This window comes from Oreochromis aureus, linkage group 5 (genome assembly GCF_013358895.1).
Source record: "Oreochromis aureus strain Israel breed Guangdong linkage group 5, ZZ_aureus, whole genome shotgun sequence".
In the NCBI taxonomy this organism is placed as follows: Eukaryota; Metazoa; Chordata; class Actinopteri; order Cichliformes; family Cichlidae; genus Oreochromis; species Oreochromis aureus.
The window spans coordinates 21664753-21677558 of NC_052946.1; the positions used below are offsets into that span (position 1 = coordinate 21664753).

The 12806-nt window shown below is 40.7% G+C and overlaps 1 protein-coding gene across 1 annotated transcript in view; it reads left to right on the top strand.

Annotated features, from left to right (window-relative positions):
* LOC116322244 (inter-alpha-trypsin inhibitor heavy chain H3-like) overlaps positions 1 to 12806 on the top strand; it is a 37795-nt gene that overhangs the window by 19248 nt on the left and 5741 nt on the right. The window contains exons 8-18 of the mRNA XM_031742276.2: positions 6225 to 6393; positions 6493 to 6603; positions 6783 to 6964; positions 7074 to 7253; positions 7349 to 7470; positions 8403 to 8647; positions 8992 to 9063; positions 10769 to 10816; positions 11113 to 11169; positions 12208 to 12279; positions 12666 to 12773. Of these exons, the coding sequence (XP_031598136.2) occupies positions 6225 to 6393; positions 6493 to 6603; positions 6783 to 6964; positions 7074 to 7253; positions 7349 to 7470; positions 8403 to 8647; positions 8992 to 9063; positions 10769 to 10816; positions 11113 to 11169; positions 12208 to 12279; positions 12666 to 12773 (1366 nt within the window). The remainder of the gene's footprint in view (positions 1 to 6224; positions 6394 to 6492; positions 6604 to 6782; positions 6965 to 7073; positions 7254 to 7348; positions 7471 to 8402; positions 8648 to 8991; positions 9064 to 10768; positions 10817 to 11112; positions 11170 to 12207; positions 12280 to 12665; positions 12774 to 12806) is intronic.

Below are 12806 nucleotides of genomic sequence, written 5' to 3' on the forward strand. Positions count from 1 at the left end.
CTAGGGTAGAGGAGAGCTTCTTAAGAGAGTGTTAAAAGTGTCACTGACTCAAATGAATAATAGTGGAGATTATATACGTAGAAATGATTTTTTCTTACACATTGCGATTGTGCTCATTAACAGAGTTTGATGTTCGGTCCATGTAAGATCATAAGCTTCGATGAGCGCGATGTCTCAGTCGATATATTGTGGGGGACTTGGAGCAATAGAAGGATAAACAGCATTCACGCTTACAAACACACATGGTTTAAACATAGGTGAGGCCCAGGGCCTGAAATTCCTTTAGCTTTTAACTGAATTTGAGTTGGCCCAATAACAAGTGACAGACAAGAGGAACTGAATAGGAGTTTGCTTGTAACTAAATTGTGTGACATGTAAAATATTGAGATAACACATGCAGCTCTAAATTAGTCTTATTATGTAAAATGCAGTTATAGAATAACAAATGCTTGTTGAAGTGACCAAGTTTTAGCAAAAGGGGAGAAAGCTTATATATTTGAACCTTAACACTGGTTAATTACTTCAGATAAGGTAGCAATAACAACTGACCTGATTTCTGAGTGAACAGAAGTGACAGCAACAGACTGATTAGAGGAAAAAAATCTCTATAATAATAACCCCCAAAATCATCCGAGAGCGGAGTACGAGTCGACTGGACTTCGTGGGAGATGATAAGCCATTTAGATGCAGTCAGAACCGTGAGTTGACTTAGAGAGTGGTCTCCAATGATTGTGTCGAGGGTGTATGCCTGATGATGCTAGTGAAAGCACATGAGAAGTGAAGGGACGCCATGAAGAATGATGCGCACGGCGCAGTTTGGATGTCTTAAAAGGAACGATAGAGGACAGAACCTGGCATCTTGGTGCCACGAAGGTTCGCCAGTGCTTTGCGAAGGCAGGAAAGATGGCAGTGAATCTGGCATCTCGGTGCCGAGCAGAAAAACTGGCAACTCTATATTAGAAAGCGTGCTGCTACGTTTGCGAATGAGGGATAAAGAAGAACCAGGCATCTTGGGGTCAAGCTTGATATTGCATTCGTAAAGGAGGGACAGAGGAAGAGAAGCTGGCATCCTGATGCCAACGCTTGCTACTGCATTTTCGTAGGGGCATAGAGGCAGAGAACCTGGCATCGCGGTGCTGAAAGCATGCTGCTGCATTTGCGAATGAAGGATAAAGAGAGAACCTGGAATCTCGGTGCCAGAGGATTTTACTACTGCTTTGCAATAACAGATGCAGAGAAACTGGCAACGTGGTGGAAGAAGATTGCTAGTGCGATTACAAATGATGGATATAGAAGGAACCAGCTAGAAGGATTCTCTGCTGCTTTAGCCATGATGGATGGACAGGAACTGGCAACTCAGGGGTAAGAAGCTTGTCACTGCGGTTTGCACATGGCAGATATAGCAGGAACCTGACACCACTGTGCTAGAAGGGTTTGCCGCTACTTGCAATGATAGATGCGGAGAAACTGGCAGTTCAGTAGTAGGGAAGCTAGATGCTGCATGCAAATGGGGGATGAAGGAAGCCTGGCAACCTGGTGCCTTTATATTTATTTATTTATTTGTCTATGCCAGGGGTGTCCAATTCCAGGCCTCGAGGGCCGGTGTCCTGCAGAATTTAGATGTGTCCTTGATCCAACACAGCTGATTTAAATGGCTAAATTACCTCCTCAACGTGTCTTGCAGTTCTCCAGAGGTCTGGTAATGAACTAATAATTTGATTCAGGTGTGTTGCCCCTGGGTGATATCTAAAACCTGCAGGACACCGGCCCTCGAGGCTTGGAGTTGCCCACCCCTGGTCTATGCAGACAACTGCCAACCCGATAGTAGAAAAGCTGCTGCTGCTTTCACGAATGAGGGATAAAGGAACCTGGCAATCCGGTGCCGACGATTGCTGCAGAAGTTTGCGAAAGAGGAATCAGTTGGTGAGAACCTGGCAACCCGGTGCTGATGTATGCTGCAGAGTTTAGCCGAGGAGGGAAGAGGCAGGGAACCTGGCAACTCGGTGCCAAAGCATGCTGCATTTGCTACGGAGGGAAGGAGTACTGGCAACTCTGTGCCCTATTTTTTTTTTCCCCCTTTAAGTATGCTGAGAAACTGGCAACCCGATGGTCGAAAAGCTTGCTGCTGCTTTTGCGAACGAGGGAGAAAGGAACCTGGCAACCCGGTGCTGAAGCTAGCTGCAGAGTTTAGCCGAGGAGGGATGAGAGGCTGGGAACCTGGCAACTTGGTGCCAAGGTTTGCTGCAGAATTTTGCGAAGGAGGGATTGGTGGCTGAGAACCTGGCAACTCGGTGCCGAAGCATACTGCATATCGCCCTTTTTTGTTTTTTTTCCCTTTACCTATGCTGAGAAACTGGCAACCCAATGGTTAAAAAGCTTGCTGCTGCTTTTGCGAATGAGGGAGAAAGGAACCTGGCAACCCGGTGCCGAGGTTAGCTGCAGAATTTGCGAAGGGATGGATGGGTGGCTGAGAACCTGGCAACCCGGTGCCGAGGTTTGCTGCAGAGTTTAGCCGAGGAGGCGTGGGAGACTGAGAACCTGGCAACCCGGTGCCGAAGCATACTGCATATCGCCCTTTTTTGTTTTTTTTTCCCTTTACCTATGCTGAGAAACTGGCAACCCAATGGTTAAAAAGCTTGCTGCTGCTTTTGCGAATGAGGGAGAAAGGAACCTGGCAACCCGGTGCCGAAGTTAGCTGCAGAATTTGCGAAGGGATGGATGGGTGGCTGAGAACCTGGCAACCCGGTGCCGAGGTTTGCTGCAGAGTTTAGCCGAGGAGGCGTGGGAGACTGAGAACCTGGGAACCCGGTGCCGACGTTTGCTGCAGAATTTTGCACGGGAGGGGTGGGTGGTTGAGAACCTGGCAACCTGGTGCCGACGTTTGCTGCGGAGTTTAGCAGAGGAGGGGTAAGTGGCTGAGAACCTGGCAACTTGGTGCCGACATTTGCCGCGGAGATTAGCAGGGGAGTGGCCGAGAACCTGGCAAGTCGGTGCCGACGTTTGCTGCAGAGTTTAGCAGAAAAGAGGTAGGGAACCTGGCAACTCTGTGCCAATGTTTGTTGCACAGTTTAGCTAAGGAGGCATGAGAGGCCTGGAACCTGGCAACTCAGTGCCAAGGTTAGCTGCAGAATTTGTGAAGGATGGATGGGTGGCTAAGAACCTGGCAACCCGGTGCCGAGGTTTGCTGCAGAGTAGGGCTGCCGCGATTAGTCAACTAGTCACGATTACGCCGACTATCAAAATCGTCGACGACTAATTTAATAGTCGACGCGTCGTTTGAAGCTTTGTAAGATCCCAAAAGACGCAGGAATAAGTAGTAGGATTTAAAAGTGTAATAATGGACTGAAACAGAAGATGGCAGCACTGCATTTACAAGGATGCCAGCTGCTATTAAACCCCGAAGAAGAAGAAGCTGTGTCCCAGAATTCATAGCGTGGCCCTGCTCAGTTTTCAACAATGGCGGCAGCTAGTTAGTTTTAATATTACTCTTATTATTCTTTCTGGGTCACAAAATAAATGTTTAACATATTTTCAGGCGAGAATGTAGCTGTGTAAACCTCAAATATCTAGTCAGTTTATCAAGACACCACATATTTTCAAAAGCGCTCTGACGTTTTCGGAGACGTCTGTTACCCACCAGCTCGATAGCTAGCCGGGGTTCAAGGCTCACTAGAGCTGTTGAGAACACCGGACTCCCCGGCAAATTGTTTTTAAACCCAACACCGTCTTTCGCTACTCAGGTTAAACATGATATATGAGTCACTTAGATAACTTAAAAATTAGATTGTTTTTTAGTATTTTATTTGTTCCTGAGTAATTCGGTTTGGCTGAGATTAAAGTTGAAGTTTTTACACAGTTGAATAAACGTCAAGCAGGCAACTGATTATCAGAAGTGTGAGATGCTCGAGAATATACTCCGGTGTCCTGTTATATTTTAGATAGCAAGGAGCAGACGGCTGACTTGTCTTTATTTTTAGTTAGCACATGCCTTAAACACTTAAAGCTGTAAGCTAATGATAGTTATATAAGAGCAGAGGCATGCTGGTGCAATAAGCTGTACGTTTTATGTCCAATGGATGCATGATCTGATTAGTCGACTAATCACAAAAATAATCGGTGACTAGTCGACTATCAAAATAATCGTTTGTGGCAGCCCTACTGCAGAGTTTAGCCGAGGAGCCGTGGGAGACTGGGAACTTGGCAACTCGGTGCCAAGGTTTGCTGCAGAATTTCGCGAAGGAGGGATGGGTGGCTGAGAACCTGGCAACCCGGTGCTGACGTTTGTTGTGTACTTTAGCAGAGGAGGGATGATGGCTGAGAACCTGGCAACTCAGTGCCGACGTTTGCTGCAGAGTTTAGCCGAGAAGGCGTGAGAGGCTGGGAACCTGTTAACTCGGTGCCAAGGATTGCTGCAGAATTTTGCGAAGGAGGGATTGGTGGCTGAGAACCTGGCAACTCAGTGCCGAAGCATACTGCATATCGCCACTGAGGGATGGAGAACTGGCAACTCGGTGCCAGTTTTTTTGTCGTCTTTGCTAAAAAAACTGGCAGTTCGGTCATAGGAAGCTTGCTGCTGCGTTTGCGAATGGCGGATAGGGAAAACTGGGCATCCCAGTGCCACCTTGCTTAAGCAGGAGGGATGGAAACATCACGACGATGGAAAACAGTAGAGAGTATGGTGCTAGCGACAGATTTCCAGCTTGGATTAAATGGTGTTAGTAGGAAGGAGCACAGAGCTGAGCTTCCCCCTGCTACCTGGCGCTGGCGGATGGGTGGAGCTACGAAGTACGCTGTAGCTTTTGCTGTTGGAGCTGCGATTTGTTTGGAAGCGTGGGTTCGGCGCTGACGTCCGTCGGCTTTTCGGCTAACTCACCCGGCCTGTGACCCGTTTCAGAGCAATGTGAGAAGAGCTGTGAGTTCTGTTGGCGGGCGACCTCGCTGGTTTTCGCTGAAGTGGCGGGCGGCCGGAGTTACTTCGTGACTGAATTTAGTGGAGATGAGACGACTGGATGGATGGACGTAGCAGATCATATGTCGGGTGGCAAGAGAACTGCTAGGAGCTCGTCAGCATTCGGTTTTTTGGAAGCGCCGCCGTGACGTTCGGTGTGTTTCTGGGATTGCCGGGGGAAAAGCGATGGATGCAGAGCTTGAGTAGTTGTTCGTCTGACACGCTGACGGACGAGAGGGCGATTGTAGCGAATGGAAGGGTGAGTAAAATTACGTTACTCCCGAGAGATGAGCTGTGTTTAAAGGTGTTCGCCGAGAATGGACCCTGTTTACATGTAAACGAGAATGAACAGCTTCTTCTTCTTCTTCTAAATTTTTATTGGCGGTTGGCAAACAACAGAAAGGTGCATTACCGCCACCAACTGGTATGGAGTGTGCTCTGGAACGTCGCTCAAAAAAAACCAAACAAAACAAAACAAAACAAAACAAAAAACCCTCAAATCCTTCCAAACAGTTTCCCCTCTTTTACAAACTGAAATAAGGCCTGATAACTTTTACTTCCCGATTCCTTTTGCAATAAATCAATAAGATCCAGTTTGATTTTTATGTTACTGAGGTTTTGGATCAGTTGTCTCCTCTCGAACTGATACTTCTGACAATGCAATATGACATGTTCTATAGTTTGCTCTTCCCCACAGTAATCACATTTCCCGGTATTATGTTTCCCTATCATGAATAATGTAGTGTTCAAGCCAGTATGTCCAAATCTCATTCTTGATATGATCACCTCCTCTCTCCTCGTCCGTCCTGGGGTTCTCATTCCTCCCACCCTCCTTTGAAAGAATGAACAGCTTGCAGAACTGGGGGAACCTATACAGATGACAACCGGAAGGAATGTTTGGAGGCGTGGTCCCGCTCCTGAAATTCCGATACATAATCTCCAATTGAAGTGATTCTTGATTCAATAGGTCAGGCAGTAATCAGGCCTGGGTGTGGAAATCACCTTTCCAAAAGATGTGATTAATCTCAGTTAATTCATGAACATTTAATTAGGAGGGTGGCAATTACTTTCACACATGGAAACAGATACATGTGGTTATGTTTTGATTTTCTTTTATTTAAATCATGATCATTTAAAAATTGCATTTTGCATTTACTTGGGTCATTTTTGCCTAATATTAAAATTAAATTAATGGTCTTTAACATGCAACTGTGACAAATATGCAAAAGATAAGAAATCAGGAAACGTTTAAATACGTAATATGTTTTTTGAACAGACTAGGATCGCATTATTCCACATTTTGAATGATCTGGCAGAAGATGACTACTTTGGTCTGATCACTTTTGATGGCAACATTTTTCACTGGAAGCGAGAACTCGTTCAGGCCAACAGCAAAAACCTGGAAAGTGCCAAAAACTTTGCAAGCAATATACAAGCTAGAGGATGTGAGAAGTTGCAGTAAACATATATATTTTGGAATATGGACAGTTGACAGGAAACTGTTAGGACTGAAACTTTGTTTTGTTGTTGTTGTTGTATTTCAGCCACAGATATAAATGAAGCAGTGTTGCAAGGAGCACGTATGCTGAATGATCATAGCAGAGAAGGTTCAGCATCTATTCTGATACTTCTTACAGATGGAGACCCAACCTCAGGTTATAATAAAGCACACCTTTGCATAAATGTACAAGAATACTTCAAGAAATAGTGATATTTGTGATTATACACTGTATAATTTAGTTATATGTTTCAAGGTTTTTTATCAAGTGGTTTTTAGTATTATTGAGACTCTGTTATGTCTGACTCTATCTGGGTATGTCTTGTGTCTTTTCAGGGGTGACAAACCTGGAGAATATTCAGTCAAATGTAAGACAGGCTATTGCAGGCAAATTCCCACTGTACTGTCTTGGTTTTGGTTTTGATGTTGATTTTAAGTTCCTTGAGAAAATGTCGCTGCAAAATAACGGTGTGGCACGACGGATATATGAAGACTCTGATGCTGATTTACAGCTGAAGGTAATTTTCCTTATACAGTAAATACTGTTGTGATGTGATTTAAAAATCCCAGAAGATTGAAAGAAAAACCAAGAATAGTTTGTATAATGTCCACATTTTATGTCAACAGGGTTTCTATGAAGAGGTGGCCACACCTCTATTAACAGATGTGACAATGATCTATGTGGGTGGGACCAATCTAACCCAGACTAACTTCAGCCAGTATTATAATGGTTCTGAGATTGTGGTGGCCGGTGAGATCACAGATAACAATATTGAAACCTTCACCCCTCAAGTTGTGGCCATTTCCGTAAGGATAGATTCACAGTACTAATCAGTTGTAATTTTCTTAAGCTGCTTTCCCTGTATGTATATTGACATTACATTGCATTTGAATTGTGACAGAGTAATAGAAGAATAATATTCTCTAATCCAAATGAAACCGTGGAATCCACTGGAACAGTGTCTGATGACCGTATCCAGCGGGTTTGGGCCTACCTCACAGTTAAACAGCTTCTAGACAAAGAGTGAGTATGATATGTGCCATATTTCTTCATTTGGCTCTTCCTAAACAACTACTTTCTAAAGGGTAGCAAAAAGCTAAAGCAAAACAGTTTCCCTTAAACTATTTCATGGCACAGTAAAGTTGGGGGTTACCCTGAGGTAACATATTTACAGTAATTTGCTTGTTTTGATGAGCTTTATACATTTTTTTTAAGGACCAAAAGATCCCAGGTTTGATTCTGAGAGTCACAAATCCCTTGGGGTTGTGGCAGGGCATTTGGCATAAAAAGCTGACCAATCATAAAATGTTGATCAGCTTGTGAATAAGGGAGTAGCTGAAAGTAGCTAATGGTAAAAGATTCCTAACCAGCTTCTCGTGTTGTGTTTCTATTTCATAACACTGATAGCACCTGCCACTATGAATAACTGAGTCACAACTTTATAAACAAGTTAAAAATCTATCATGAAAACATCTATAAACACAGTTCAGTAAACAAGTCATGACTGAAATGATTCATTACAGAAACAAAACACATTTTAAATTATAAAGCTGTGTTTGAGGCTAGCCTTTCTTGAAAATTTGTTTCATAACACACAGGGAGCTGATGATCTAAAAACCCCTATTTTACATTTTATTGGATGTATTAGTGAATTTTTTTGGTTGACCTGGAAACAAGCACCAGCTGTAAAAAGAAGTGTGGCACATGAACTCATTGTTGTCACCATTTGTGTGATAATACTACAAACTCTCTAGTTTGTCTTGATAGCATATTGTTTTATCCATGTTTATGATTAAAATAATCTTTCGGTTTTCTAAAACTTCCAGCTATACAGCAGTGCTTTAAAAACACTCGAGATGGGTCAGGGACATGCAGAAGTTATTAAACACTGAACAATAAAGTGCACATTTAATTCTTTCTTAATGTTTATATTTATTTAATATTTTGTGACACAGGCTTCAGTTATCTGGACCTGAGAAAGAGAAAGTGAAGAAGGAGGCTTTGGAGCTGTCACTGAAGTACAGTTTTGTGACTCCTCTCACATCTATGGTGGTCACAAAGCCTCCAGGAGAGAACATAGATGTGCTTCATAAACCCAAGGAAGGTGAAACATCACAGAGATGGCAGTCGCAAGGAGGTCAATCCATTTTAGTTCCCCTTCCTCCTGCTATTGGTCACGGGATCAATGGGGCTCTTTCTGGTGAGCAAATCAAACCAGTACAACAACATTCTTTAGTTCAGCTGAGGAGACGATCGCTTACAGTTCAGAGATGTTCTGTGAATGAAAGAAAGGGAGTATGAAATAGACTGAGTCAAATAGATGTGAGTCAGACAGAAGCAGGATGTAAGATGCAAGCTGAGACAGCTGATACTGGGAGGTACAACCTAGTGGTCAGGTTAGTGCACAGGAACACCTGCCGTATATGGATTAGAAATCCCCATGGGAGACACCACTAAAGTTATTATTTATTATTTATTATGATATCCTCTGCAGCTTTGCAATATTAACATTATGTAATTAGATGTGTGTAAATGTTTTTACAGCTGCTGATTTCGATCCTTCATTTTCAAGACAATCTTTGTCTCCTAGTAGTCACCTGAGTGGCCATTCATCTGGTGAGTATCACAAACACAAAAAGACTGAAATAAATGAAATGCTTCATAATCTCTACTTTTAGCCCCCAGACTAATGTCACTGTCAAGTTAAGGAAAAAAAAACCATATGCATCAAACTACCATGCCCTGACTATTGTGATATCTTGCTATGAGAACTAGCATGAACTTTGAGCCACAGTAGCTCGTCCGTTAAGTCGAACCACACGTGCCAGTCTTTGTTCTCTGCAGACCGGGAACAGAGTCATTACTATGATTACAAAAATGAAGAAAAGAAACTATGCGTCCATTCTTGTTCATTGTCTTGTTACCTCCTGCAGTGACTATTGTAACTCTATCTTACATGTTCTCACTCAAAAATCCCTCCATAAGTTCAAATGGTTCAAATCTCCACTGCCCGCATTATTACCATAACCCCCTCCAGCACATCACCCCTGTTCCTTATGAACTTCACTGGCTCCCTGTGAAATTCAGAATCCTTAGGTGTCTTGAAAAGCGCTTTTAAATAAAATTTATCATTATTATTATTATTATCATTATTATTATTATTATTATTATTATTTAAAATGACCAAAAAAAAGAAAGTCTGGCTTCTTTGAAGCAAAATATAAAGAAATGAAGGATCCAGATTGGCATTTATTATTCCTTTTTTCTTTTGTATTAAAATGGAAGCTTTCAGATTTTGAAAACATACAAGAATAGGTTTAAGGTTTTCTCTGTTTGCTTGTTTTTTGTTTTGCCTTGAGGCAACTTTTGTTGCTATATACATAAATTTGAATTGCACTGAATTGAATGAAAAACGTGTATGAATTAACAAGAAAAAGGGACCTTGTTTATTACTTTATTTTGGCAAGTAATAAATGAACATGTTTCTTAATTTCATGTTATCAATTTGTTTTTGTTTTTGTTATTTCGGGAATCTTAAAAGTAAACAATATTGGCCGTCAAGGTATGATGTGACAAATATTGCAGCTTTACTATTATGATGTAACTACTGCTTAAGTTTGTACTAAATAAATTAACTATCTTAACTATATAAATACAAAAAAAAAAATACAATATATTTAAACTTATACTAACTAATAAACTAGTTACAGGCAGAAAACATGAGTAACACAGACTGTTGTCAGTAAGCTCTATATAAATGGCTTTCCAGTATAGAGCACTAGAAATAATGAGGAAAACACAAGGAAGGATCCGGGAACAAATTGGCAGAATAAACACTAAAGACAGCAGTGCAGCACAACAATGAACAAACATTATCCCAGACACTGAGAGCAATCATTGTAGAATGGAAACACAAGGCTAACACAGCCAAACTTAATCAGGGATAAGACAAGGGAAGTAAAACTGAATACAAAGCATAATAGACAAAAGACTACAAAAATAAAATGGGAACACAAAAAGGCCTAACACAGAAACAGACTCTTAATGAGAAACATATTACATAAAAAAAACATATCAATTCATATAATATTCTATTTTTATTGTGTTTTTACAAGAAACCATCTTGAATCTACAAGACTTTTTCTTGTAGATTAATTAATCCACCAGTATGTGCAAGCTATTTAATTAAAATCATATTGTTAATGCTAAATTATAATCATTAATATTATCCCTGAATTTTCAAATGTACTCTTACAAAAACATAAAAAAGTATATAATAAAAACAGATATTTCCTTCTTATATGTTACTGTTTATTTTTAGTCATGCAAGAGCACGCCTCCAGAGTAGAGAGAGGACGTCCTGGACCAGGTAAAGTGCTTAACAAATTTATTAGATCACCCAATGCAAGGTTTATGTAACTGCTGCTTTAGATTAACAGTATTGGTAACTACCAATTTATTTTATTTTATTTTTTTTTGGGGGGGGGGAATAATTAATCCACCAGTATATGCAAGCTATTTAATCAAAATCATATTGTTAATGCTAAAATATAATCATTAATATTATCCCTGAATTTTCAAATGTACTCTTTTACAAAAACATACAAAAAATAGTATTTCATAAAAACAGATATTTCCTTCTTAAATGTTACTGTTTATTTTTAGTCTTTCAACTGCATCCCCTCAGAGGAGAGAGAGGACAGAGAGGAGACCTTGCACCAGGTAAAGTGCTTAACAAATTTATTAGACCATCACCCAATGCAAGGTTTATGTAACTGCTGCTTTAGATTAACAGTATTGGTAACTACTCAAAAAACCTGTGTGCACAGTTTTAATGCGTAATTTTACTGGGTTTCCTAACATCTGTTCTTCTGGTGAAGCATTCAAAGCTTTTATATGAATTTATATGTACTATCAGGTATTAAGAGTTTTTTTCATGTGCTATGTGCAGAGGTGTTTTTTTCTGTTCTCAAACTGATCTCCCTGTTGGAGCTCAGTCTGGGGGGAGTTGTTTTTTTCTCCTTATCTTTCCTCATGTGGTGCATTTTCCATTGTTATACCTCTCTGACCTGTCTTCCTCATGTGATGTTTTTGTGAAATGTATGGTCGGAGGGTAAGATGGCGCCGCCATTGCGCGCAATAGGTCGGCAGCCTTAACATGAAATTTCCCCTTGTGGGACTAATAAAGGTATATCAAATCAAATCAAATCTCCTTCTCAGTGCAGACATGTGGGGAAAAAAGGGGGGGGGGGGGCACAGTTTCGCAGCACTATATACATATGAACAGTATTCAAAAAACATCAAATGTATAAATATGTAATGGAAAAAAACAAATAGGGTTATATATTTACTGTGTGGGTTACTGCACGTTAATTAAATATTACACAGTAGTGATGGTAGTTGTGTAGTCTGGGTGTAGAGGGTAGTCCTTGGATTGGGAGGTGGTATTGTGTGCATGTGTGAGTTCAGCGTGGTTATGGCTTTTGGGAAGAAACTATTTACGCTGCATCTGTAGTGTTTCCCTGAGCGAAGCAGGTTCAAAACCAGTGTAGGAGCTGTCTTTGATAATGTTTGTCAACAACATTTCTAACAAGTTGAAGTGCAACAATTAGAATTTATGTACAAACTATGTTTACAGACTGACACTGAGTTGTGAGACTCAATATATGCGTGTCTTTATTTATTTAAAGCAGTGATTAGTATCAGGATGTGTTTATAAACTCAATATGCAACATAAAGACTAATTAAATGTATTTACAGTTGTTCTCCCTGATGTCCAACCTGCTGTTGTTCATCTTTCACGTAAAACTACTACTCTGGAAGCCACTGATGGTATTGTATTGCCCTGATGTCATTCAGGTTGATTTTTTTTTTTAATTACAATATTTAGTTTTGGTTTCTTTTATTCATTTGCTTTTTTTGTATTTCAAGTTCCAACGGAGGCATGGTCTACTCAGATATGTACCAAATTACATACTTTTTTCTGGAAGGGAAATCTAAAAATTGCCCTTTTTTCTCTTCATACACAATAAAACAGAAAAGAAAAAAAATTGTAGGATCAAAATATTATATAAATTAGGATCTGCATAGTATGTATGAACAAATGTGTATAGTTTGGATTCCTGGCTCAGGGGTTATAAAGCAAATTTTGGAAAAGAAGAGTGAATATTTCCTATTCACTAGAAATGTTCTAACACTGTGTACCTCTGTATCTCTAGCTCCTGTACTCCACAGGTTTTTGCTAAAAGCTGCGAATCAGACTGTTCCACTATGCTTTGACGTTAGTGGACCTGTCCGCCTTAAACTTTTTCACCATCCCAGCAGGGGTCAGTAGTGTTAGCTTTTTCCATCCTAATATT